Source organism: Lemur catta, chromosome 3 (genome assembly GCF_020740605.2).
Source record: "Lemur catta isolate mLemCat1 chromosome 3, mLemCat1.pri, whole genome shotgun sequence".
NCBI lineage: Eukaryota > Metazoa > Chordata > Mammalia > Primates > Lemuridae > Lemur > Lemur catta.
The window spans coordinates 116614812-116642060 of NC_059130.1; the positions used below are offsets into that span (position 1 = coordinate 116614812).

The following is a 27249-nucleotide window of genomic DNA, read 5'->3' on the forward strand; positions in this document are numbered from 1 at the left end:
GCTATAAATCTCCCTCTAAATTGTCCTTTTCTCCATATGCAGACCTACAAAAAGCTAACTCTGGGCAAGCTGGGGAAAAAAACAGACTCCCCAACCCAGGCTGGCCTGGAAGGCAGGCTGCTGATTCAAGTTAAACATTCCCAGGCAGAGAAATGCAATTTCCTTTTTCAATGGTCCACATTTAATGTCTTGTTTTCTCTCCACCTTCACCCTCCTCTTTTTTTCCCTGGGTCCTAATAGAGACTGAGCATCCTCCTCTTTTTTGTAATCTCTTGGCTACATGCAACGTCCACAGGACTCTCTTATCAAGAGGCAGGTACTGTTTATTTGCCCATGGACACTACTCATAGACCCCCAAAACAGTATGTGAACTTAAGAGCTGTCAGCATGGGGGTAGGAGGGCAGGGCGGCCTGCAGAAAAGGGGAACGGCATCACATTCCACACGCCCCACCTGCCCTGATAGCATCCCACGGTCATTTCTACCTGCCCCTCCTTGCCTGCTCCCAGAGAGGCTGTCTGATGTCTTCAGGCTCCTGCCGGGTCCTGCTAAACAAGGACCTCTGAGACGGCCAGGAAAACACAGCTCCTATGGGGAACACTCTTCCTGAGAAGCCTGTAGCTCCAGCAGCCCTTCCTCCCCCCTCACAAAGGGCTCCGAGTGGGGGACAAGAGATCGAAGGTGGCCAAGCCGGGCAGCTCAGGGCCAGATGTCCTGTGCTCCCACTCACCCTGCACCATCTCCTCTGCCCTGGCTGGGAGGAAAGATGCCTGGAGAAATGAAGCTGGTCCACGTGCCACAGTGGCTGCTTTCTTACGACAGACGGGTTATCATGCCGGGGAAATAGATGAGTGTGTAAGATCCTCAAATGGTAGGGCACCGGCCACAGGGTGGATGCCACCGTGAGGCCGATTTTCGGCTCAATATAACGGTGACTGAACGCTTAAAACGATTCAAAAATTGTAGGGGCTGCCTGGAGACGAAGTGAGTTTCTAATCCCTGAAGGCATTCAAGCTCAGGAGGAACACCTGCACTGGACGTTCTAAGTCAACCTGCCCTCCTTGCCCTGAATAATCCCCCAGCTATGTCCCCACAGCCCAGGCAAGGAAGCAGCTCTGTATACCAAGTACCCTGCCCACCCTTATGGAGGCAGCTGATTGGGCCAGGAGGATCACCTGATCCACCATCTGCCAAACCATTGGTTAGGCAGGAACCAATCAGATTCTGTCTCCCAAGCATGTTTTTATTTTCAATTTTTTTTTTTTTTTTTGCTAGAAATCAAACGTCCTAACAGAATCTAGCATTTAAGAGCTTCAGTTTAATGCTCCGATTGAGGGCTGGCTGGGTGGAGAACACTCCTGAGGCTGCGGAGGGTGTCAAGCCCTCGGACTTCCCCGAGGTCAGCTCAGGCTCCCGCTGACTGTGGGGTCACGCAGCCTGTGCTCCCCGCACGGACCTCCTGTTACCACCGCTCAGCACAGTGCCGGGACCGGACCCTGAGCCACAGAGAACAAAGCTAAAAGCGCAGTCACTGTCAAGGCTCTTGATGTCCCAACAGGCAGAAGAGTGCCCAGGGGACACGCCCTCACGTGCACACACCCCACCGCACGGAACGGCCCTCCCATACAGTGCCAGCCGTAGGCTCCATAAGCATTTCATTATCTGCAATCTGTTGTATTCCCTACAGTATTTAAGATGGTTTACAATAAAGGGGCAGCTCCACTTAGTGCCTACTGTGTACAGGCCCTGCAAGACAGGTACCATCACTCCCATTTTACAAGATTAGGAAACTGAGGCTTGAAGGAGATTAAGCAGCTTGCTCCAGAGTCTCCCGTGTGGGCTTCTCATGGTGCTCAAGATTCTGACAAACTGCTGCCAGATGTCCACTCTCCACGGGAGAGCAAAGCCCTGGCAGATGCTAACTCCAAAGGCTTCTCCCCAACAAGTCCTCAGCCTGCCCCGTGTGCTTTATCTCCTACTGATCATTGACTCTGGACTTGTCCGGCTTGGGCATCTCTCTGGGATTCCTGTAGCATTCAGCACCCAATTTTGGTATAGAAGTGATGCAAATGGTGTTTATCAAGCACCTAGTGTGTGCCAGGCACCAAGCATGTATCGTCTTCTCATTTAATCTCCACAAATCCCTACTAAATAGGGCTAGAATCTCCAATTTACAGATGAGAACACAGGCTCAGTGGGTCTCCACCGTTGAAAGGATTTGCACCCAGACAGTCTGGCCCTATGGCCCTAAGCACTTGGTACAGGGTCTCCAATATACCCACACTCAGTACCCTGGGTCTGTGTACTTGTCTTAGCTCAGCGAGGGGCGCTCACTCTCCTACATGGGGCTGATATACCCTAAACCAGTGGTCCCCAACCTTTTTGGCACCAGGGACCGGTTTCATGGAAGACAATTTTTCCATGGACAGGGGAAGGGAGGACAGTTTCAGGATGACTCAAATGTATCACATTCATTGTGCAGTCAAACCTCTGTGCTAATGATAATCTGTATTTGTAGCTGCTCCCCAGCGCTAGCATCATCACCTAAGCTCCACTTCAGATCATCAGGCATTAGATTCTCATAAGGAGCCACAACCTAGATCTCTTGCATGTGCAGTTTACAGTAGGGTTCACACTCCTGTGAAAATCTAATGCTGCTGCTGATCTGACAGGAGGCGGAGCTTATGCGGTGATGCAAGTGATGGGGAGCGGCTGTAAATACAGATGAAGCTTTGCTTGCTCACCTGTTGCTCACTGCCTGCCGTGGGGCCTGGTTCCTAACAGGTCACAGACCAGTTCCAGTCTGTGGCCCCGGGTTTTGGGACCGGGTTGGGGACCACAACCCTAAACAACACCAAGCACAGAGGCAAGCCAACTGTGTCTGTTAAAGTCCTACCTTCCTGGGCTGCCCACTCCCTGCTCTGCTGTGAGAAGGTGGCATCTGCCTGTCTGCTGGGTATGGATTCACGTCTCCTCTAAAGGGGATCAATCAGTGTTTTCCAGAAAGACGGCCAAGCTTCAGACGCAGGCTGGAAAACCGGACTCCCGCTGGGAGGGCTGAGAGGAGCCAGATGCCGTCTGGAGTCCCCAAAGCACCAGCTGCTGCCACAGACCTCAGGGAGCTCAGCTCTATCAGGGATGTGCCAGGAGGCTGGTGATGGGGACATCACAGCACTTACACAGGCCCACGAGGGAGCAGGGACACGGGGGTGGGGGGTGTTCAGTCAACCCAACCCAGGCCCCATCCTCAGGAAGCTGACGGATCCAGGGGGCCTCCCACAGCCTGCGGGACATGTGTGCTCCAAGAAGGATGGGAGGGAGAGAGGTGGAGAAGATATGGGTTTTTTACGAACAGGAGACTAGGGAAGGAACTGAAGAGTGGCAACTGTTTAGCTAGTCCTTAAGGACCAAGGAGGAAGGGAAAGAGGAGAAAGAATTAATAGAAGAGAAAACTGAGCTTCTTGCTCCTACTAACAGGACCAGACCCACAGTAGGTGCTCCAAGAAAATCTGCACAGTAGTTAACCAACAGGGTGTACAGGCTTTCCTATGATCCCACAGCACCTGGTAAGGGGCACAAATGCACATGTGCTGAAGGACTGTCCCTCCACCCCCGCATTCCGCAGGACTGCTCTCCCGTGCACTGCGCCCCGATGATACATGCAGACGGCAATGCAAGGACTCTGCAGAGAGGCTGGAATGAGCCCGGAAGGTTACGTGGAAGGGTTAGAGGCCCAGGACAGGAGGAATGTGGACTTAGTACGGGGCAGGGAGATAAGAGAGGTACGAGCTAGAAAGGCATCGGGGGGGACAGTGACGGTGAGCTCCTCCACGGGAAGCAGAAGGGGACTGTCCCGCATTCACAGCTCCTGGCACCAAACCGAGTACAGAGCAGGCACTCGTGCCCGCCAAGTAGATGAATGAGGAGCCTTGTCGGATCTGGGGAGAAGGTGAGGGAGGGTATCTTTCCAGCTGAAGTTTAGGGTTCTAGACAGAAAAGCTCCTCTTGCAGAATGTGCCACGAGAGCAGGGTGCATCCCGCTCGGCCATCAGTGCCGGACACCCCGTTGGGGCCTGGTAAGTATTTCTGGAATGACTGATGAAGTGCACACATGGGCACGGTAACAGAATGAAAAGGTGGTCAGCTGGAATCTGAGCTGTGCCGGTCAGCACACCGTCCATCAGTGCTTGCAGGGCGGGAAGGATCAATGGGATCAGTGAAGCTGGAAGCAGGGAGGGACAGGCAGGTGACGCCCTAGCTGCTGGGAGGGCGGAGGGATCACTTTCTATACAGCAAAAGCACCTGAGTGTGGTTGGCATAGCAGAGCAGGGCACTGGTCACCCACTGTCCCAGTTTGCCGAGGACTGAGGGGTAGCCCATGATGTGGGACTTTCAGTGCTAAAACCAGGGAAGTCCCAGGCAAAACAGGACGAGTTGGTCACCCCAGGTGCAGGTCTGCCCTCACCAGCCTCCTAACAGGAACAAGATCACCGATGGTACCAACTGCATTTCTAAGGTGCCTCAGAGTATACAAAGCGCTGCCACAGCCGAGCTTGTAAAGCAACCACAATTCTGTGAGCCGAGCTGGGCTGGCACTGTGATCTCATTTCACAGGTGCGGGGGGGGGGGGGGTGACCTGCACAAGGTCCCGCAGCAGGTCAGCAGCAAAGCCAGGGCTGATGTTCTGCCGCCACCTCCCCAGCTGCTCGGGGAGGGCACGGGGAGGGCATTAAATAGAAACGCACTGACTGCTGAGCACAGCTGTGGGCTGGGCTGACGTCCTCCAGGCCTGATGGACACACAGGGAAGCAGCAGAGGCTCTGTCCCCAAGAGCGGGCTTGGAGGCTCCAGGGAAATGGGCCCATCTGGCCCTCTGCTCTTCTGAGGTTCTGGCACTGGGGGAGCAGGCGGCCACCACTTGGGATGCTGGGGGAGAGGATGGGCAGGGCACTACTGGCCCCTGTTCCGCCTGCCTCCCCAGCATCACCACCATGGCTGTCCCTTGGGTAAGGCCACGATCTCCAAAGGCCCTTGTGAGAGGCAGACAGACCATCTAGTGACACCCCCAGCAGCCTCTAGGCATGGAAGGGTCAACCTGCTCTTGGCAGCTGGGGAGGGAACAGGCCAGGGTACAGGGGGAGGAGGAAGGGGGAGGGGGAAGGGAGAGGCGGAAGGGGAGGGATTAAGGGAAGGGGAGGAGGAGAGGGAGGAACAGGGGAAAATTGTTAAGTAATTGCTCAGTGATGGGTTTCAAACTACAGCTGCATCAGCGTCACCTCGGGGGACTGCTGGGCCCATCCTAGTTTCTGATTTTGCAGGTCTGGGGCGACAGAGAAGCTGCATTTCCAACAAGCCCTGAGGTGCTGCCGATGCGGCGGGTCCTGCAGCACATCTCAAGAACGGCCGGCCCAGCTCGTGCGCTTATGGGGGTGGGGGCAAACGCACAAAGGGCAAAGTGGGCCACTGGAGGCAGGAGGACCCACGGAAGTGAAGGCGGCAGGCGCTGGAGGCCTTGGTCCTGCCACACAGGGTGGGCAGCATCACCGGGGGTCGGGGTGGAGATAACATTTAAAACGCAGATCGTTGGGCCCACTCCCAGACGTTTTTGAGTGTCCGGGCCTGGTATGGGGTCCAGGAAATGACACTGAAAAACAACGACGAGAAGCTCCAAGTGATTCTGACACAGGCAGTGCAGGGGCCACACAGAGAGGCACGTGGCCCTAGGGGAAGACAGTGGAGAAACAAACATCCCAGGCTTCCCGAGCCGTGACGGGCCACTGAAACAGTCGTCAGCATCATGCCCTGACTCAGGGCCCGCTCCAATACTAGGCACATGTGGCCTTTGACAATTACATAAAGTGTAAAACTCAGTTCTTCAGTGGTATTAGCTACATTTAAGTCCAGGGGCTACCATCCTACCATCCTAGACAGTGCAGATACAGAACATTTCCCTCTCTGCAGAAAGCTCTCCCAGACAGCAGTGGGCTGGAAAGATCGCACTGTTGTCTGCCTCTGCTCCCCGTCCATAAAAAGAGACTCCTCTGGTCATTCCCAGGGTGCCCGAGAGAGGAAAGACACGGCCAGGGCAGGCATCTCTGCCTCCCTGTACCCTGGCGGGGAAGGAGCCCGGCTCAGCAAGGGAGGCACTCCAGTCTGCCCCGGAACCCGAGTGGGGCCTCTATCCCTGCAGAGGGGACATCAGGGATGCAAACTTGCCTCTTGAGCGGTGCTAGTGCAGCCAGAAGGGCCTGGAAGGAGCACAAGAGGCTGAGGGCTGGCGCTGTGGAAGTGCAAGCCCCGCAAGCCCACCCTGGCTGGGGGAGGTTTGAGGGAATGCCACAGAGGCCGGCGGGGCTGGAGGAAGGCCTGCCCCAGGTGAGCACTGGCCTCAGCCTGGGTTAGATGTCTGAAGCCGACAGACAGCAGGGAACACTCACAGTACACAGGTGGCTGCAGAGCCACAGACCTGACTGGCCCGACCTCCCAGCCCTCATCTGAGAGGAGAGATGGAGGTGCTGTCTGAGGCCGGGATGGGGAGGACATGAAGCTGAGCACTTAGCTGGGATGCCGGCGTCAGCCCCCATCACAACCCCACACTGCAGGAAACTTCTCTGATACCCTGACCAGGCACACCCAGTCCCTGCCTGACGCCTCCAGTGCTGGAGGATGCACTGCCTCCCGGGGCAGCCCATCCCACTGCTGGACAGAAAATGTCTCTCACAGTGAAGGAAAGGTGGTCTCCCTGCAACTTCTAAGCAGGGTTGCCCAGGTGCACTTCAGCCTGGGCAACACAGCAAGACCCTGCCCCCTCGTCCACACAAATGATGCATGATACCACCAGAGACAAAACAATGTGCTGGTTTTAATCACTGGAAAAAGATACCTAAATTTATTTACTCCCCAAACCTTCCCGGGCAGATCCCTGGGGCAAGGCGTGGTCCTTAAGCTTAGCAGTCACAAATATAATATGAAAAACAAACTTATAAAAGCCCAAATCACTCCCTTTTAAAGAAAGCTATATCAAACACAAACAAACAGAAAAAATGATTCATCATCATAGCCGGGCGTGGTGGTAAACACCTGTAGTCCCAGCAATTTGGGAGGCTAAGGCAGGAAGATCGCCTGAGCCCAGGAGCTGGAGGCTGCAGTGAGCTATAATCCTGCCTGTGAATAGCCACTGTGCTCCTGCCTGGGTAACACAGCACGACCCCGCCCCCTCCTCCACAAAAAAGGATGCATGATAGCACCAGAGACATAACAATGTGCTGGTTTTAATCACTGGAAAAAGACACCTAAGTTTATTTCTACCCCAAACCTTCCCAGCACACCTGTGAGGTGGCCTGTTTTAAAGGAAGTGTAAGAAACACTGGATTTAAGCATCCAGGACAGGGTGTCTCCAGGTGTGGTTCCGGGACCATCCAGGTGGGGGTGGGGACGGGCCGTATGTTAAAAGTGCAGGGTCCTGCAACCACTGTGCCATTGCACTTGGGAGTGGCACCGGCTCAGGCTAATGCAGAGAGACAGACAGTAGGACGGTGGTTGCCAGGGGCTGGGGAGGAGGATGGAGACGGACTAAATGTGGGCACAGTTTGTGTTCAAGGTGATGAAAAAGTTCCAGAAATGGACAGTGGTAACAGTTGTCCAACACTGTGAATGTACTTAATGCCACTGAATTGGACATCTAAAAATGGTTAAAATGGTAAATTTTACGTTATGTATATTTTACTACCATAAAAAAACACACAAAAAAGAAGTGCAGGGTCCAGAAGGTACCTCCACTCTGGATCTACCGAATTAATGGCTGAGTTGGGGCCCGGAATCTGCATTTGAGCCCCTTGATGCCAGGGCGCAGCTCCCTGTTGGCTGCCCGTGCAGGGGGTGGCCACAGACAGAGTCTTCGCCCGCTCCCCAGGCCCCTTGGCTCCCCGCCCCGAAGCATATGAAGGAAACAGAAATCCCCCCACATGGCGCTGACACACCTGGCACAGGTGAGATGCCAAGAGGAAGCACAGGTAAGTGCTCAGCGGAATGAGTCTGTCATGTGAAAAGCATTAGGGCCAACAATAAAAGGGGCCCAAGGGGGGAGGGCCAGGGAGCCTGGGAGAACAGGCCCCACCAGTGGCTTTGGGGACCAAGCCTTAACAATCTGGGTGAATGACAGGACAGGAGTTTGGTCTCCTCTGTCTCCTTAGCACCCAGCCCAGTGCCTGGCTCCTCCGTGGGGCTGAATCAGACAGGCATTCTGGTTGAAGGCACAGGACTGCTGGTGACCGCCGGGGACACGGAGCAGGGCATCCGAGCAACCGATACCCAAGCCTCGCCCTGGCTGCTCTCGGAGCACAGGACGGTGTTGTGAGCTCAAGAGCCTGAGAAATGCACGTGCTTCTGCTAGACTCCGGGGACATGTGTGCCCAGGTGGGGGTTGGCACAGAAAAGAAAAAAGCAGGATTTAACTATGACATCCATCTACCTCACTGTCACTTCGGGACGCCGTGGGCATGGAAAGGAGGCAGCTAATGCTTCTACCAGGGCGCGGGGGACCAGCATGAGTGACCTCCAGCTTCTCACTCTAAAATTAGCCCAGTCCCAGAATAGCAAAGGGCAGAGGTTCTCCAAGTCTGCTCCGCAGTATCCCTTTATCAAAATCACCCAGGGTGCTTGATAAAAATACAGATTCCTGGGTAGGGGAGCCCGAGAATCTGCATATTAGCACGCATCCCAGACCCCTGCAGTCCCAAGTCTGAGAACCCCCTTGAGTGGGTCAGAGGGGGCGAGGGAAGAGGGTAAAGAGTGAAGTCACTCCTGTGCTTTTAGAAGTTTTCACATTTGACCCTTGAAACCACCCCAGGTGACATCTTCAAGTGTGGTCCCTTCCCTGCCTCAGGCCTCAGTTTCCCCACCCAGTAGAGGGAGCAGGTTGACCATTCTTGCTGAGGTTTCCTTCTCAGGGCTCTGCATTCTAGGTTCCCAAATGGTCAGGGGGGGCACCTCCTGTTGGGCGCCAGCCTGCCTCTTTTGACTGGCTGGGGCAGGGGCACGGTCTCCTGGAGACAGAGACCAGGGGCAGCTCTAGGCCCAGAGTCCCTCACTGCCAGCCACTCTGGCTGGTTGGGGCCAGTGTGCCTGAGATGCCAGGGAGAAAATCCCATGACTCTCCACGTCTCAGCCTCTGCTCTTGCCCTGGGAGCCCAGGGAATCGTCAGCTGACTAGGGAACCGCAGGAAGAACAGTCCTGGGGAAGGCAGCATGCAGGCCTGGAGCAGCCACTTACGGCAACCTGCACAACCGCTTTCGGCCTCAGCAGTCTCACCTGTCCGATGGGGAGGATAGCAGCTGTCCTACAGGAATGGGGGCTCAACGGGAACGTGTGTAACCAAGCGCTCGGCTCCTGGGCGGCCCTCACTGAATGATTCTTCAGCATTAACAGGACCTGACCAAACTAAAATCTGTATTCTCTCCTGCCCAGGCACAGTGAACTTCAAAGTTGGGGGCACCCTGGCAGGGCTGGGCTGTGAGCTGAGGGAATAAGGCATCCAGGAAACAGCAGCTGTTGTTTTTACTTCTCCCCAGCCCCCAGGGAGAGCTTTCTGAAGCTTCTGTACAATTAAAAGGTACTGAACACACTCAATGCCTGTGATAAGGTTACAGCCCAAACGGGTTGGGAGCCTGAGCCAGCCTCCAAATCCGGGCGGCAACAAAACATGAGGCCGTTGGCACCTGCGGATCAGCGGCCAGGTGCCAGGTGGTGGGTGTTTCCCGACATGGTCCCCAAAGTCCAGCACGTAGACCAAGGACTGCCACCACACTGAGCCCACCAGCTCCCCCTCGCCCCAACCCAGACCTAGCGTTACCCAGCTGAGGGGCAGGACAGCAGGTGAGACTCACCTACCTGTCACACTCTTCTGACTGTGAACTTCCTCCAGATCTGGGGCTGCCGTAGCCCCTGATGGGCTAACGCCATTTGGCGAGGGCTCCGAGGAATTGCTACAGCCAGCATCCTCTAACTGGCCTCTCTTGAAGGCATCCAAACAGCAGATGAGAGAAAGCCTGAGGTCCCCATTTTCACGGAGGCTGCCACAAGGGGTGCAGAGGGGCTGGTCCTTGTGGACAGCAGGCAACCCTGCCTTTCCGTCTCCCTGACACGCACTCATCTGGCGCCCACGACATAAAGTGCATCGACAGAAAGTAACTCCGGTAAAATAGCTACACACACGCACACACCTTATAAGCATGCCTGCCTCTCTGGAGTGTTTATAGCCCTTAGTGACTCACAGCAAACACGGGATCCCCACGGCGATGGCTTCGGCCAGCGTTAATGATATGTGGGATGTGCTTATCTGCTGGGGCCAAAATCTGTTTACACGCAAACGCACCTGATTTTCCATTTTTGTCTACTTGCTGTGTTACGGCTGAGAGAGGCCAAGTCCAGAGCGTGGGTGCTATTTTCCTCTGAAGATGATTAAAAGGAGAACACAGTCTCCTTCCTCTAGAATGGCCGGAGGGGCCTGGCAAATCGTCCAGTGTGCTCAACTGGAGTATCACAAAGAACACAAAGAGCACTTCAGGACCACTGCGGAGACTTCCTGAGGACTCAGAAGGCCGACAAGCAGTTTTCCTCCACAGTCACCTGTTTGAGCAAATCCCAAATATTACAAACTTCAAAAATAAAAAAATATATATCTCATATATATTTTACACCCATATACACACAATTCCAGTTCTTTGGACTCTGGATAAACAGGAAACCCCCCTTGATTCTTATGGCACAGAAAGCATTAGGCTCCACAGGTATGAGGGACGCTAATCATTCGGATTCCTATCCAATCTCCAGTAACTGTGAAGCAGGTAACCTGATCCCTGCTTTAACTTGCTTGCAGGCACTCAGCTCGTAAGGAGCAGAGCTGAAGAATTCAAGCCAGCGTGTGTTTGATTCCAGAGCTGGGGCCCCGGACCCACTACAGTGTGCCGCAGGCCCTGGCAGAAGGATGAAATTCAGTCCATCTCTCTGAACCACCAAGTGCGGAGTATGCCACCCAAAGTATGGAGGGTGCCAGGCCACAGGCTGAGACCTCCCAAGGGAAACTAATCTGAGCAGTGGCTTTCACTCCTGATATCCAGGACAGCCAAGCCCCCAATTGTCTCCACCCTGCTCTGCTGGCTGAAGGATGCTCACACTAAACCCACCACTGCATTCCAGTGGGCAGCTCCTAAAAGCATCCCCAATTCCAAGGAGTGGAGATTTAATCTCATTCAATCCCAGCCGAAGACTGTTTCCGAAAGGATAACAGAAAGCTGACCTCATGCTGAAACTGCTAAAGGCACAAAGATAAGCAAATGCTTGAGTTGCTTAAAACAAGGAATGTCAAGGAGAGGACAGACCTTTTTTTTTTTTTTTTTAAAGGATAAAGGTTTAAAGGAAAAAGGACCTGAAACAATGTGGGTCTGCTTTCTTAAGATCAACACAAGGTCTTTCCAACTTTGAGGTCTACAATCTGGGATAAATTCCTGGCTGTGATACACACTGGCTGTGACCTTGGGCAGTTACTCAACTTTTTTAAGGACCGGCTTCCCCGTCTGTGGATGGGATTAACAACTGCCCCACCCTGGTTGCTGGGAGGACCCAGGCAGACAAAGCTTTGTGTCTAGTTAGCACCGCGGCGACTGCCCCGCAGCACAGTGCTGGGAGCTAGTACACAAAGATACACAGTGCCTGGTCTCCTTCCTCATCCATGGGTGTTAGGTGGGGGGAGGGGAGGGACAGGAAGTGAAAGAACACAAATGATGATAATAAATAAATAAAAGGTAGATGGCGTGAAGAGGCAGAAGGCTCTGTGGCTTTCTGAGCTGGGGGCACGAGGAGTTAGGGTTCAGCTGGTTCAGAAGTGGATCCATAAAAGCGCCTAGTCTACAAAGATGATCATTTCCCACCATCTTTTAAAAAACAACTTGGTCCCTTTAGCTGATCAGAAATACCCTCTTGCCTTAGAAACTCAGCACTCACACACCTCACTTATTCTCAAGCGTGTTCTTTCTCTCTGACCACCCTACCTAAACGCTAAACAGCACCCACTCCCATCATGCTAACTCCTTCTCTGGCTTGCTTTTTCTGCATAGCACTTAAACCCTCCCCGGACATATCCTGTGCATATTTGCCTACTGGAAATCTCCTCCCACAGAATATAAGCTCCATGGAAACAAGGGCTGCAGTTGTCTCCTTTGCTGCCATATCCCTGGCAGCCACGACAGTGCCTGGCCTGGAGTAGATGCCCAAGAAATGTGACCAAATGAACAGACAAGAAAAGATCGAAGGTCTCGATTCATGTTCACAGCTTAAGAACCCCCAGTAAGCACTGTTCACTCTGTGGGCGCTCTGGAATGATCCACCCCTCAGATGGAGTTATTCCCATCACGCCAACAGGGAAACTGAGTTGTAGAGCATCTCAAGGTCAGATAGAATCAAGGCAGAAGCAGGTGTGGGCTGTGCAAGCATCCAATGTCTGCACCTCCTGCTCCAGTCAGTGGTCAACTCACCCTGGAGTCCAGAGCTGTCACCATCACAGGGCCCATCACCCCACTAGTCTCAGGACACCCTCCCTGAGCAATGTCAAGGTGTCCAGGCCTCCATCCCACCAAGCCAGCGTCCCCTCTCCCATTCCCCTTCCCCATACCTCTGAAAGTGCCAATTTCCAGACTCTCTGGTCTAACAGGGCACCTCTTTCTGCTCCTTAAACTGAGTATCGCATTCAACTTGGGACCAAAATGTTGACATTCTAGGCCGAGTCACCTCACAGCCTGGCTGAAATGTCTATTTCAGCAACAATTTCAGCTTGCAGTTCTGAGCAAAGAGTTCCCATTTCCCTCCCAGAGGAAAACCCCTCTTAACAGCCAATGGATTCAGAAACCATTTCCCTGATGGGTGGTCCTTGATGCCTGGCCATCAAGGACGTTCTCAGAAACTCCATTTCGTCTTTAAGAACCAGACACCAGAAAAGGGTGAAGGGTAGTGCGGTAGAGAAAACAGAGAACTTCCTTGTTTAGCTGCTGCTTTGGTCTCATTTCACACCAGCGATGACATCTGTAAATCAGGAAAGGAGATCTCCAATGGTCTCTCCCGTAAAAATGACTCCCCATGAGGGCTGTAGGAATAACCACCACCCTAGACCTAAGAGACAGGCATCAGCTACACCATGTCATTAGGATATTGTCATTATGAACGCACAAATGGAGTCTATATAGATACAAAGTAAACAACTGTATCTTCACCCAGCCATCTTCTGTACATGTTTACATAATAACAAATTCCACTGACACAACACTCAGCTTTAGATCACTGAAGTATTTTACAAACAAGACAAAAGTCATCTGGACACAGTTCATGAGGGTGGAGACGGAGCAGCAGACAGCATCACAACCTAATGGGAAACTGAGTCAGGGGGCACGGGGAGGTAATCGAGCAAGCATGTAATGACAGAAGCAGCTGAGGACATTCATTAAGCATTTATGATGAACTAGGCAAGGGACTTCATAGCCACCACCTTTTGAATGACCAGTCGTTACTTGATACTATTATCACTATTACTATTTCTATGGCACAGATGGGTAAACTAAGTCTCAAAAAGCTGAAGCGGCTTGCCCAAGCTCTCCCACCTTCTTACTCTTGGCATCTGTGCTGTTTTTACATCAACCTGTCTTGGACTCTCACTGCCACGTGCAACTGGGGAGAAGGTGGGACAAAGTGAAACTCCTAGGCAGGACAGAGAACTACTTTGCGTGGGCACTGGGGGGGGCATTCCATCTTCTGGGGAGACCAACATGGGCAAAGCAGGAATTAGGGGGCCTTGCTGCTGGCTTTTTCTCATAGAAAAGAAATAATTATTACGTCGATAAGCCCCTGTGTTCCCCAGCTGCCTGGGGAGGGATTCCAAGGCTTTGGATTGCCACAGACAAAATCTAACTCCACGGCTTAGGACTGTGGGAACTTGGGCTACTGGCTTAACCTCTGGGGTTTTCCGCTCTCACCTGTATGGAGATAACACAGCCTCCCTCCCTGGGCTGTGGCAGGGTTTTAAGGAGACACTGCATGTAAATTACTAGAACACATTAGGTGTTTGAGAAATAATGAACTATCATCCTGTGCCCCCCACCCCCATTTTTCCTGGAAAAAGTATTCAGAACTTCAAACTGATGATGACAGATCCTTCTCAGAAAGGCCCTTCATCTGCTATCTAAATTCCTGCCTACTCCTGAGTCAAGCGACTCCAGGGGTCCCCCCTCCATGACCTAACCTGGAGGGCGGGGAGACAGCTGAGACCGGAACCGGACGGAACAGGCACACCCACTGGGAACATTTTAACACTAAAAGGCTGTTCTCCACTTGGGGCGTTTTAGCCAACGATACACAATTAGATCACTGCATTTGTGTCGCCACCGCTGCAGTTTCTCTTTCTGCATTACTCGGAGTTCAAGTGCATGAGAAACGCAGCAATCTCTCCGCTCCCAGCAAATGCGAGTCATCAATCTCCCCTCCCAGGGGCAGCGGTGAAGGGGCGCTCTCTTAGCGCTTTGTGGGGTGGCCAGATGGCTTACAGGTGCGGTCACCGGGGGCCGCTCCAACTTCGCGCCGGGGTGACCCTTTCCCACGCTTCTCAAAACAGACGCGGGGTCCAACCCGGAGCCGGGTCTCCAGGCGCCGCGGGATCGCACGACTCCGGCTGGCGCGGCCTTGGCCTCCCCCTGCAGTCCCTGGGAGGACTCAGGCCGGAGAGCCGGGGAGCCCCGAGCCCCCCGCCCCCACGCTGAACGACTAACTCCGGGTCCCACGCGTCTCCCGGCTGCACCCGCCCCGCGCACGGGGCTCCGCGCGCCGCGAGAACTTTGCCACCAGCGGCTTCCCGGTCCCGGCCGGGAGCGCCCCCGCGCGCCCGCCCCGGCGGCTCCCGGGCCTGTGGCCGCGCCGCCCTCCCCGCCCCGCGCGTACCTACCCGGCTGGCTGCAGTCGCCATCGGCCCGGACGGAGGGCGCCCCGGCGCGGGGCCGATCGCTGGGCCCCGCCGCGTCCACGCACAGCTCGCAGGCTGCCGGCTCCGGGGGGCGCGCGGGCCCGGCCCCCGGGCCGCAGGAAGGCGCCAGCTCGCCCTGCGCCGAGAGCTGGCGGACGCGCTCCCAGGTGCCCGAGTCGGCCGCCCGCATGCCGCGTGCCCGGGCGGCGCTGCCCCAGGCGGCGCGGGGGGCTCCGACGGCGGGCGCCGGGCTCACTGTCCCGGGGGCCGCCGCCGCATTGGGGCGCAGCCGAGCGCCGCCCCCGCCGCCCGCCCGGCCGCCGGCGCGCGCCGGACCAGGACTCTCCGTCCGGCCGGACGCTGGGCTCTCCGCAGCCGCCGCGCGCGAGGAACTCGGCCGCGGAGCCTCTCACGTGGGAACGGCTCCCGGCCCCGCGGCTCCTCCTTCCGCACCTTCCGGGCTGGCGAGGGCCGGGCTGCTCGCCCCGCCCCGGCCCCGCCCCGGCCCTCCGCGGCGCCCGGACTCGCCCCAGTGCCGGGGAGCGCCCTGTCGCCCCGCTGCGCGCCCGGCCCTCCCGCCACAGGCGCGTCCCCGACATGGGCACTCCCAGAGAAACCGAGGTCAGAAAGAAAGACGGCGGTGGGGACTCGAGCCCAGGTCTCCGAAAGCCCCAAGTGAGTGTGTGCCGGGGGAGCCCTTGGCCCCTGCCTGGCACCCCAGTTCGCCTACGTCTTTCTGCTCTTCTGACGCCCTGTGACAGCCTCGCCAGAGAGCTGAGGTCCCCACAACGGGCTGGGAGAAGGCAGAAAGAGTGGGCAGGGACAAGGTAGCCGCCCTGGGACGTTTCCTTCACTGGTCTTGACTGTGTGTCCAGCCATGCTCGGAGTGGAGTTAACACGGAGTGCGCATGCTGTGCGGTGGGGAAACCGTGGGACGTCCCTGCCTTCCCCGAGCCTCAGTTTCCCACCTGTGAAACGGGGCATCAGTAGTTCCCACCGTGTCCGTCATCAGTGCCGCTCTTGAACTCCCTACTGTGGCAGCCATGTGGCAGGTGACAGGACTCCCCAGAGAGCCCAGGGCCTGGCCCCTGGGTATGGGTGGGGAGGGCAGTTATGAAGCCGGCCAAGCCCTGTAGGAGCCGGCACCTTGGAGGGTCTGCAAATCTGAACCCACCCACCAGAGTGGGTGCTCATGGGCTGGCGGGGCTCCTGTAAAGTGAGTTTGCAGCTCTGAGCTCCCTTTGATCTGGGGATTACGATGGTCTTTAGAAGGACTAATTATCTCCTCACAGCCCCAGGGGGCAGGTCCAGGTCCCCCCTGTTGTAGACATGCGGGAGCTGAGGCTGCACGGCCAGGTGAGGACTCACACACACTCCGTGGAGCCCCAGCCGCCCCTCCCAGGCAGCAAGCAGGCACCCGGCCCTGCCCAGGCCCAGCTCTGTGATCTGTGGCTCCCACCGGGCCAGGCCAGAGCTGCAGGAATTTCTAGGACACCGGCCTATAGCTCTCTGACAAGCTATGGGGACCAAATTACTTTCCCCTAAGTCTATAAAAGCTTCTGGGACGGTGTTCCACCTGTGGGCAAGAAGCCCCGCCTCTCCGCAGCCACAGTGGCCTGCCCACCGACCATGATGGCCTTCCCACTTTCACAATGACTGGAAACCGCCCCGCTGTGGAAGTCCACAGGGCTGCCTCAGACCCCCTGACCCTGTCTAACTGGAACCCCTGACTACTCGTCGTGGGCAGAGTGGCATGCTGAGGATGCTCCCCGCTGGAAGAAAACTACCCATAGAGTTAAACACCCACACCACTCTGGAGGAAGAGTTACCTGCAGGGACCCCCCTGGGGACATGAATGAGTGAGGTGCGCTGTGGGGGGACTGCTGTGGTTTGTTTCTTAAGGGCATTTTGGGTGTATTTTTGTAACTTAGATACCCTTCGCATATTAAACATTTAGGAAGACTTTTCACCTCGATGCACTCTTTCCCAAATTTTTTAAAGTACATGAAGTACACTTTTGATGGAGACAAAAGTCCCCTGAACTCCATGACAAGAAAGAGCATCACGAACAGGAGTCTGTAGCACTCATCACTTGGATTCGATGTTGGGGAGACATCGGGGGGTAGTGGGGACTGTGGCCAACCACAGACCACCAGCCCCTGTGGAGGAGGCCATAGATTGTTGTCATGCACGAATGTGGACCTAGTGTTACCAGATGTTCTACATATTTTTTTTTTTGAGAGCTATTGGGAATGTGGATTTTTATGTGAAATCTAAGTTTGAAATGTTGGCAACTCTTTAAAACTTAAGAAGGAAAAGGAGGAAGAGGAGAAAGAGGAAGAACAACAAGGTAAACATGTCTACAAGCTTCTATCCACCCTACGGGCCCCCAGGGCTCATTTCACTGCTGCCTTCACTGGTGCCCTCTGCAACCTCTGAGAAGTCTGCACACACTTCCTAGTTACATTCCAGTCATCCAGGCTGGTTGTCAAGCTCACGGCCCTGGGGAATTTCCTCTGCTGTTCCAGCTCAGCCAAGTTTGGCCATGGCTCTGTGTGAGTGTGAGTGTGTGCATGTGCCTTAGGACGGAGACTTCAGATGGCGGTTGGGTCCACCCTCCCCAGCTTTCTGGGGGTTTCCAGGCTGCCCAGGCCTCCCCAACTCAGCTGCACCCCGTGCTGTCCCTGCTGCCAACCCTGCTAGCGCGCAAGTCTCCGGCAGCAGCGGCAGTCAGCAGTCTATCAGAAAACCATCCGCCTTGGGGGACGGAGGTATTTCTTCCTCGAGGTGTGTTCCTGGTGATGAGGCTACCCTGGGCCCAGGAGACGTTTCTGCTCAGTTCTGCAACAGGAGATCCGGGAGCCAAGAACTGACAACCCATTTTCTGCCCTGAGCAGGTTGGGCAGGTCCTGCACAAAGTATAACTCGAGGGTGGGTTTTGGTGGAGACTCCAGAGCAGCAGCAGCTTGTGGGCACGCAGCCTGTGTTTTTATACAGGCATGTATGGCTTAACGACAGGGATACGTTCTGAGAAATGTGTCATTAGGTGATTTCATCCTCTGCAAACATCATAGACTGTACTCACGTAAGACCACCCCCCACCCCAGGAGGATGCTGGGGATGGGTGTTGGAGACAGCTGGGCCTGAGATTTGGCTCCCTCTGTCCTTGTCCAGGGCATGTTGTGTTCGGTCTCTGCAGGGCAGCAGGAAAGGAGGATTTGGGGGGGTCAGGAAAGGCAGCAGGAACTGTCCCCATCCAGTCCTCCTAGCAACTCATGGTAAAGAGCAGAGGCACAGTGGGAATTCAGAGGGGAAAGGGGCGGTCCAGCCAGGGGGTGGGCAGGCTGCTCTGATTCTGAGCTCTGAGGCCAGACAGTATCCCCATGACCCTGACCTCAGGCTGACATGGTGCCACCCAAGAAGACACAAAGGGGGCTGAGGACATAAGGGGTCAGTGCAGTTCCCATTCCCAGGGGAACTTCATTTAGATCTGTGGTCCCCAACCCCGGGGCTGTGGACCAGTGGCCTGTTAGGAACCAGGCCACACAACAGGTGAGCAGTGGGCAAGCGAAGCTTCGTCTGTATTTACAGCTGTCCCCATCGCTGGAATCACGTCGCTGACTCTGCCTCCTGTCAGCTCAGCGGGGGCATTAGATTCTCATAGGAGCCCGAACCCTACTGTAAACTGCGCATCCAGGGTCTAGGTTACGTGCTCCTTATGAGAACCTAATGCCTGATGATCGGAGGTGGAGCTGAGGCGGTGATGCTAGTGCTGGGGAACAGCTGCAAATACAGATTATCATTAGCAGAGAGGTTTTTCTGCACAAGAAATGTAAGGTGCTTGAATCATCTCAGAACCATCCCCCACCCGACCAATCCGTGGAAAAATTATCTGCCATGAAACCAGTCCCTTGGTGCCGAAAAGGTTGGGGACCATTGCTTTAGATCACTGGAGAAAACTACAAGGCATATTTGGCATAAGAAACAAAACCCAGAAATACTGTATTAAGAAATCTCATTATATAATATTTGGCATCTGCTTGAAGTTGAATATTTGAGGCCACTGGAATTTTTCAGTTATTTTTTTTCTTGTCTGTGTTTTTAATACAGTCATATTACTACATCACTTAATGATAGGGATATGTTATGAGAAAGACGTCGTTAGGCGATTTCATCCTTGTGTAAACATCATAGATTACACTTACACACCTAGACAGTAGAGCCTACTACACACTTAGGCTCTATGGCATAGCCTACTGCTCCTAGGCTACAAACCTGGACAGCACATTACTGTTCTGAAGACTGTAGGCAGTTGAAACATAATGGTGTTTGTGTATCTAAACATAGCAAAGTACAGTAAAAATATGGTATTATAATCTTATGGGACCATTATTGTATGTGTGGTCCATTGTTGACCGAATCGTTGTTATGTAGCATGACTGTATTTTTAGATGTTTTACTGAAATCTTCCAGCCAACATATTACTGTACTATCTCCAGATACCTTTAGCTAAGACAAAGCAGCAATTCTTGACTCCTAGGAAGATGCAGTTTCATATACCCTTGTGAACTCCTGGCAAGACTTCCCAGGGAGTGTGGAGACTTCAGCTGCAACGTCAGTCCCCACCCCACAGCTGTGTGTGACCGTGGAAAAGTGCCTTTCTGTCTTTGTATCTAAGTGTCCTCTCAGGCCAAAGCAAAATGAAGGGCTGGTTTAGTGGGTGTGAGGAGGGCTTTTCTAGCTCTGCCAACCATGGCTGAGTTGGTGTTTTTTATCCTTTCTCATGGTTGTTGTGTGGCTTTGTTTTTTTGTGTGTGTTGCTAATAGTGACAGGAAGTATATTCATTACCTATTGCTGCATAACAAATCACCCCAAGATTTAGTGGCTTAAAACAACAAGTGCTTATTATCTCATAGTTTCTACGGGTCGGGAATCCAGATGTGGCTTAGCTGGGTGCCCCTGGCTCAGGGTCTCTCACAGGTTGCGATCAAGGTGCCAGGTGGGGCTGCTGTCAACTTAAGCTCAACCTGGGGAGAATCTACTCTCAAACTCACCTACATGGCTGTTGGCAAGATTTAGTTCCTCCTGGGGCATTGGACTGAGAACCTCAGTTCCTCATTGGCTGTTGGAACTCCTCACAAAATGGCAGCTCGCTTCCCACAGAGGGCTCCAAGAAACAGCAAGAGAGGGTGTCACAAGATGGAAGCCACATTCTCTTTGCACCCTAAACTTAGAAATGACATCCCATCACCTGCTCCCTGTTCTATTCATTGGAAGTGCGTCGCTAGGTCTTGCCCACAGGGTAGCAGATGAAACAAGGTGTGGACACCAAGAGGCAGGATCCTTGGGGCCATTTTGGAGGCTGCCCATTTCAGGAGGTTGGGGACACCGTCTCTGGAGGCAGAGAGACCAGGACTCAAATCCTGGCTTTGACGCTCACCGGCGTATGATCTTGGGCAAATAAACGGTTTCACCCCTGGAAGGCTTAGGTTCCCCATCTGTAAAATGGAAATGATCATGGTAACTACTTGTGGGGTTGTGGTGGGAGGTTTCAATGAGATGAGGCACATGTCAAGGTCTGCACTGTGCCTGGCATAGGATGAACCCTCCAAAACTGGGCCAGAGGGACATTCCCAGAGGTGGCCAGAGTGATATACCCATGGCTTCTGAGCCAGACAAACACTCCCTGCCATCTCCATGGAGATCTGTCATCTTCCGTCAACTCCTGGGGACTCCAAAGAGACTTTGAAGCCCTTTGGCATGCCCTGGGTTGCCTTTGTGGCTGAGGTCACCAGCAGGGACAGTGCTGATGTCTTCTTCCCTCAGCCATCCCAGTAGGATTCTGGGGCACAGGTGCAGCAAGGAGGATTAGAGTGGGATTTCCCTCCAAACCCACTTAGACCTTTGCCCTTGAGGGGTCAGGATTTTACTGAGGCCCATCCCGCCATCTGTCCTGGAGAGCCTGGAGACTTTTGTGGGCCTGTCACGGGCTCACCGGTACCCTTTGACGGTCTTCCCAGGGCCCTAAATGACCTGGCAGAGATCCTGATCCCCTCTAGGGCCTGTCCCAGAGGCAGAAGCTTTGCCCAGGCCTCAGGCAGAATGGGGCATGAAAGCACTTTCACAGAGCACAGCTGGCCTCTGTGTCCTGCCTGTCCGACTGCCTTGGGTCCCAAGTTAGATTTTTAACTGCAACAAAATGATAAAGTCCTTCCTTTTCTGGGGGGCACATCTTATCCTTCTTTAAGCCCCTTTTTGGGGAGTTCATTTCAAGCAGGAAGGTTTCTGCAGGAAGTTAAAATGTGACAGCTTATTCAGAATAAAAACAATAACAGCAAAAATACTACAACCTGCAATAATAACATTGGCAAACATTTACATAGCACTTACTTTGTGCCAGGCACTGTTCCAAGAACTTGACCTACTCATTTAATCCTCCCCCAAATCCTGAGAGGTAAGTGTACTACTGTTATCATCCCCATTTTACAGGTGAGGAAACAGACACAAAGAGGTCAAGTCACTTACCCAAAGTCACAAAGCCAGTGAGTGATGGAGGCAGGACTAAAGCCTATGCACTCTGCCACCATACTCATAGCCATGATGCTACCTTGGTGACAAGTGTCATTTACTGAGCACTCACGTTGCCCCAAGGACTGTGCTTTCTAGCTCATTAAACCCTCAAAACTCTATCCCCATGTTCCAGATGAGAAAACTGAGGTTGAAGGAGAGAAAAGAACTTTTCCAAGAAGATGTGGCTGGTAAATGCAGGGCTGGGAGTCTAACTCTGAGAAGTGAGGGGTGTTCTCTGGGGAACTGCCTCCCACATCAGGGTTGTGGAGATTGCGCGCCTGTGAGCAGGGGTGGAATAGTCACCTCTTCCTCCTAAAGAGGGGGCTCAGAGAGAACCCTCAGCTGCGCTGGGGGCGGGATGGGCCCTCTGCTGCCCCCAGTGGCCACTAGCAAAACTTCACCTTCCCCAACTGGGGTCCATCAACTTGGTTTTTTTTTGGGTTTTGGGAAAGGAACCACTCTGTTAACCACCACGATTTTCAGACCCTGTGTCTCCACTTCCTGTGTCTGATTCGAGAGACACAGAGAGCCACGGGCCAGCGAAGGCCCAAGAAAAGAATAAGTTACCATTCACTGAGCACTTCTGCCTCTGCACGGGGCACTCTGCTAGGTACTTCTGACTTAAAAGCTACCATTTAATTAATCAACGCACAGAGATATAGTCATTATTGTTAAAGGTTATTAATAGTAGTAGATAAGGCACTTCACACATATTAGCTCATTTTAATCCCCAGAACGACTATGTAAATACCATTATTATCATCCTCCTGTTACCAGTGAGGAAACCAAGGTACAGAGAGGTTAAGCAGGTTGCCCCAGCTCACACAGCAGGTATAAGGTGGAGTCCGGATTGAAACACAGGCAGTTCTGGCTCCAGAGCCCAGTTCTTTTAAGTATTATGCCATTATCAGGGGCCGTGATGACCCTCTGCCACCCATTCCCCAAGGACACAAAGTGATCCCAAAGACCAGGCTAGTGCACTGCTTCTAGATTCTTGTCCAGTGGGTGATGAGATCCAGAGAGGCTGGCTTGTTCTGTCCCTTTAAGGCTTAAAGTGCCCATCTCTCCTGGAGAGACTCAGCTCCCACAGTGGCTACAAGTAAGTTGGAACAATAGAGTAAGAACCCTGTGCAGTCGTGCCTGGGCCTTTCACGGGAGATCTCTGAGCTCCCTGCAAATAGTAATCAGGCATCCCAACACCTGGGGGGGGGGCGGTTAGTTATTTAAAGACAAAACTGGCTTTTCTCCTGTTGGAAGTCTAGAGTGGCAGACGCTTGCCCAGGGGCTTACAGCAAATGGGGTGAGGGGCTTCCTTTGGTAAGCCCTGGGGCAGTCGTTCTCAAAGCCTGGCCCCTGAGCAGCTGCAGCAGCATCACTCCGGAGCATTCATGAGAAATGTAAATTCCCGGCCCCACCCAGGCCTCCTGAATCAGGCACTCCCAGGGCGGGGCCTACCAATGTTTTAACAGCCCTTCAGGTGACCCTGATGCTGACACAGCTGGAGGCCACTGCCCTGCCCAGAGGAAGGGCTGCAGGTCTTCATGAGTGGTGATGGGGGGGGGCAGTGGAGTGTGGCAAGGTCGCATTTTCAGTGGCTGTAGTGTCATAGTTACATAATGCCCCCTCCTCCACCCTGATGGCTTTCTGCACCCAGAGTCCAAATGCAGGGGCCCTCCTTGTCAGGAGGCCACTTGCCCGGCTCCAGGAGGCCTGTCCGCACATGCCTGAGGCTGCTTTCCCCATAATTATGGGCTGTGCCGGCTGCCGCCCGCCCACCGGCACTCAGGCCTGTCAGCCAGAGCGACTCTGGCTCCTCCAGCTCTGAAGGCAGAGTGTGCACAGCCCCATCACCGCGCACAAGGAGATTCGGGCCTTTGGTGGCTGCAAAGGCCCCCAGCAAGGTTGGGAATGATCCTCACTTTGCCCTCGGTGGCCCCTGCGTGGGCCAAGCCCAGACAGCGAGACAGAGCGTTCTGCGCTCTGCGCATCAGAGAGTGACCTCAGGCCCTGGCCTCTGAGTTCTCAGGGCACAAGTCTGCAATGGCCCCTAGTCCCGATGGGACTAATTAGAATTTGTTCTAAATTATTCTTTTCCCAGAGTTGTCCTTTAAATATCTTTGGAACTGGCTTCAGGAGGCAGATTTGTTGAAGAGATACGTAGGAAGGACTGGCAACTTCCCCCTAAGTTTCTCATTAAAACAAACAAGCAAAAATGTGTTTTGCTAAGTGAGAAAGACGCTGCATTCTTTGTGTTTTTAAAGACTCGACCTTTGAAAGTAGAATGTTTCTCTCAGATCAGGGGCCTAGCAGAGGGGCACCCAGGGACGCCTGGGGTGAAGGACAACCTCAAAAGCTGCTGAGTGGGCCTAGTCCCAACTCCCACTGCAAATGCAAGGCAGGGGCAGGGCCTTGAACTTCACCTATGCCCACAGTGCCAGGCATACGGCAAGCACACACTCTCAAAGATTCTCAGTTCTAGCTCAGGGCCTCCCCGCTGCCCATGCCAACCTTAACAAGCCCTTTCCATTGCTCTAGCCCATTCCCATTTTGCCTAAGAAAAGTGTCTCACATCTTAATAAAGAACACTATTGGTCAGGCATGGTGGCTCACTCCTGTAGTCCCAGCACTTTGACAGGCCGAGGCGGGAGGATCTCTTGAGCCCAGGAGTTTGAGGCCACAGTGAGCTATAATATATGAATGATGCCACTGCACTCTACACTCCAGCCTGGGCAACAGGTGTGACTGTCTCTTGAAACAACAACAACAACAACAACAACAAAAACCCTCGAAAAACAACAGAACAATAGCTAACATTTGCCGTGGGCTGGTCAGTATGATGCGCTCTCTCCCTCGTGACATCATCTTCTTTAATCCCTCACCTGCCCTGTGGTGGTAGGGTACTGTTCTTATACCCATTTTACTTTATTTATTTATTTAGAAATGGGGTCTTGCTCTGTTGCCCAGGCTGGAGTGCAGTGGCACAATCTTAGCTCACTGCAGCCTCAAACTCCTGGGCTCAAAAGATCCTCCTTCCTCAGCCTCCCGAGTAGCTAGGACTAGAGGCATGTGCCACCATGCCCGGATAATTTTTAAATTTTTTGTAGAGACAGGGTCTTGCTCTGTTGCCCAGGATGGTCTCGAACTCCTGGGCTCAAGTGATTCTCCCACCTCGGCCTCCAGAGTTGCTGGGATGACAGGTGTGGGCCACGGTGCCTGGCCTTATACCCATTTTAAAGCCAACTAAACTGGGGGTAAAAGAGTGAAGCAGAAGTTGCAAACTGGTGGCCCTTAGAGCCAGATCTTGCTGTGAATATCTTTTCTTTTCCTAGTACTCTAGTAAAAAAAAAACAAACCAAAAAAACATTTAAAAAACTGGTTGCCAACATTTTAAAATTCGGATAACTTATACCAAAAATTCAGATTTTTAGCTTCCCCTCACCGTTTTTTGAAAAATCAGGAGGTATGGTAATATTGAACCCCGTTCTGTCCCACACAGCACGGTGCGTCCCCCTGTCTCCACCCTGGTCAGTCCTCCCTGCTTCCTGTTGTCTTGCCTCCGGCTGCCTCACTCACACATGTGACCCGCTGGCTGCTCCGGGCATGACAAGAGCCAGAGTCGGTGCTTGTCCATCCGTCTGCCTGGTACATCTCGGCAGTGCCCATTACTGGGGGATTCCAACATGGCAGATTAGAGGGACCACTGCACAGGGAGTCGGGAGATGTGGATGTTTGTTCTGTCGGCTGAGTGACCTTCGGCAGACCCTGTTCCCTCCCTGGGCCTCAGTTTCCCCATCTATACAATTAGGGTATCAGATAAGATTTCCCAGACTCCCGCCACTCCTATCAGCCCCACCAAGGCTCCTCGAAACTGCAGTGCCCATTGGGAAACTCAGGGATTCCAGACAGGCCAGGTGTGGGCTCGCTCACCTGAGCTACCCTGTGGCCACGAGCCCCTCGTAGCAGGGGACTGTCTCCCTGGCCCAGAGCTGTGCCATCAACACCAGCAGGGTCCAGGGGTCTGGGCCTCCCCAGTGACAGGGCTGTGGGTTCCAAAGCTGGAGCACCTCTGGCACCTAATGACCTAATTGCACAGAGGAAGATTCAGAAAGACCCAGACTCTCCCCTCGGAAATGCAAGATACCTGGGCTGGCAGGTGGAGCCAGCTTGTCCCTGCCCAGGTCAGTCTAAGGTCAAGGATGCTGGCTGGGCACTGGGCAAGCCAGTGGGTCTCTGTGCTGCCAAGGGGAAGTGCTCATTCAAGTCCCAGGGACATAGAGAACATGAATTCAACGTCCCTTCTCTTTCTTCATCCTATGAACGTTCAACAGAGGGGGAAACTGAAAACCAGGGCGGGGAGGTGACTGTCCAAGGTCACACAGTAAATCAGTCACAGAGCTGGGCGAGAGCTCAGGCTTCTTGACCTCCTGCCCGGGGTACTTCCTACACTCTCTCTCCCTTGGGAATTTAGAACCCTTTAACTTCTTGGCATTGGGTCTCAGAAGGGGGCTGGAGTGGCCCATGTGGGAAGGGACGGTTTGTCCGGCTCAGAGGCCTAGCATGGAGCCGGTTCTCGGTGCCTGAGACACACACCGCCGGGCGTGCGGGCTCAGGGCTGGTGTGAGCCGCCCAGGCTTCCAGGATGGAAGCTCCATCTGCCGGAAAGGTTGCAAAACTGGCAGCCAGCAGCCCACGTTTGGCTCACAGACATATTTTTGTTTTTCCCACAGTGTTTTTTTAACAATTCACATTAGTTGCCAACATTTAAGAATCAGATTTCACATAAAAGACAGGACTTCCAGCTTCTCCTGAAAGTCTTAGGAGCTGACAAAAGCTGGCCCCTGATTTCTGCCTGGCAACGTCTGGCGGGAGCTAAGTGTCACGCCTCTCCTTCACCATGCATGGCCATCTTCATCTGTTTACGTGACCCCTCGCATGCAGGTCTGGGGATTTTGAACCTTCCTCTGCAGCCTCCCTGCGCTGAAGCCACGGTCTCTCTCACCCTGGTCGTCCCGGGAGAAATTCCAGTTATCACTGGTTCTCAACCAGGGGGCAATTTTGGGCCCCACCAGGGAACATCTGGCAGTGTCTGGAGACATTTTGGTTGTCACCACTGGGGAGTGGGGGAGTGCTACTAGCACTTAGTGGATGTGCAGAATGCACCCCCCCCCCAACAAAGAATTCTCTGGCATGAAATGTCAGCAGTACTGAGGTTGAGAAACCCTGGGCTGAATCCAGAGACACCAAGAACCCCAGGCCAGGGCCAGGACCCTGAGAGGAGGGAGCAAGAGCCCGAGGGCACCCCATCGAGGAAGGCTCAAGCCAGCCGTGGAGATCAAGTGCTTTTCTGTAATTGTGAAGGACGTGGAGCGCTCCCTCGATGGCACTACTGGGAAAGCAGATATCACGACAGCCACTCATGATTAAAGGTCAGTAATGAATGTCAGGAGGGGTTAGAGCAGGAGATGCATAGGCCACAGACCTCCCAGAGCTGTCCTGGAGCCAGGAGCTAATTGGTTGGAATGAGGCCAGGGCCAGGCATTCATTCATCATGCATTTATTAAGTACCAACTGCTTGCAAACCATTGTGGTTCGAAAGATGGGAGAAAGCCGTGACGTGCACAACGCAGTCCTGGCCTTCTACGTGCTCTGGAGGTAGCCAGTTAAGGAGGGGGCACCCCGG

At 53.8% G+C, this 27249-nt stretch overlaps 1 protein-coding gene across 2 annotated transcripts in view; it reads right to left on the reverse strand.

Annotated features, from left to right (window-relative positions):
* The window catches only part of KAZN (kazrin, periplakin interacting protein), a 108339-nt gene extending 92915 nt beyond the window's left edge, over nucleotides 1-15424 (reverse strand). The window contains exon 1 of one of the 2 annotated variants that reach the window (XM_045548664.1): nucleotides 14981-15424. In XM_045548664.1, coding sequence (XP_045404620.1) covers nucleotides 14981-15188 — 208 coding nt within the window. In that variant the 5' untranslated portion in view covers nucleotides 15189-15424. Of the gene's footprint in view, nucleotides 1-9888; nucleotides 10165-14980 lie in introns of those variants that run through there. The other variant, XM_045548665.1, reaches the window with a different exon arrangement.
* Nucleotides 15425-27249: the final 11825 nt, after the last annotated feature.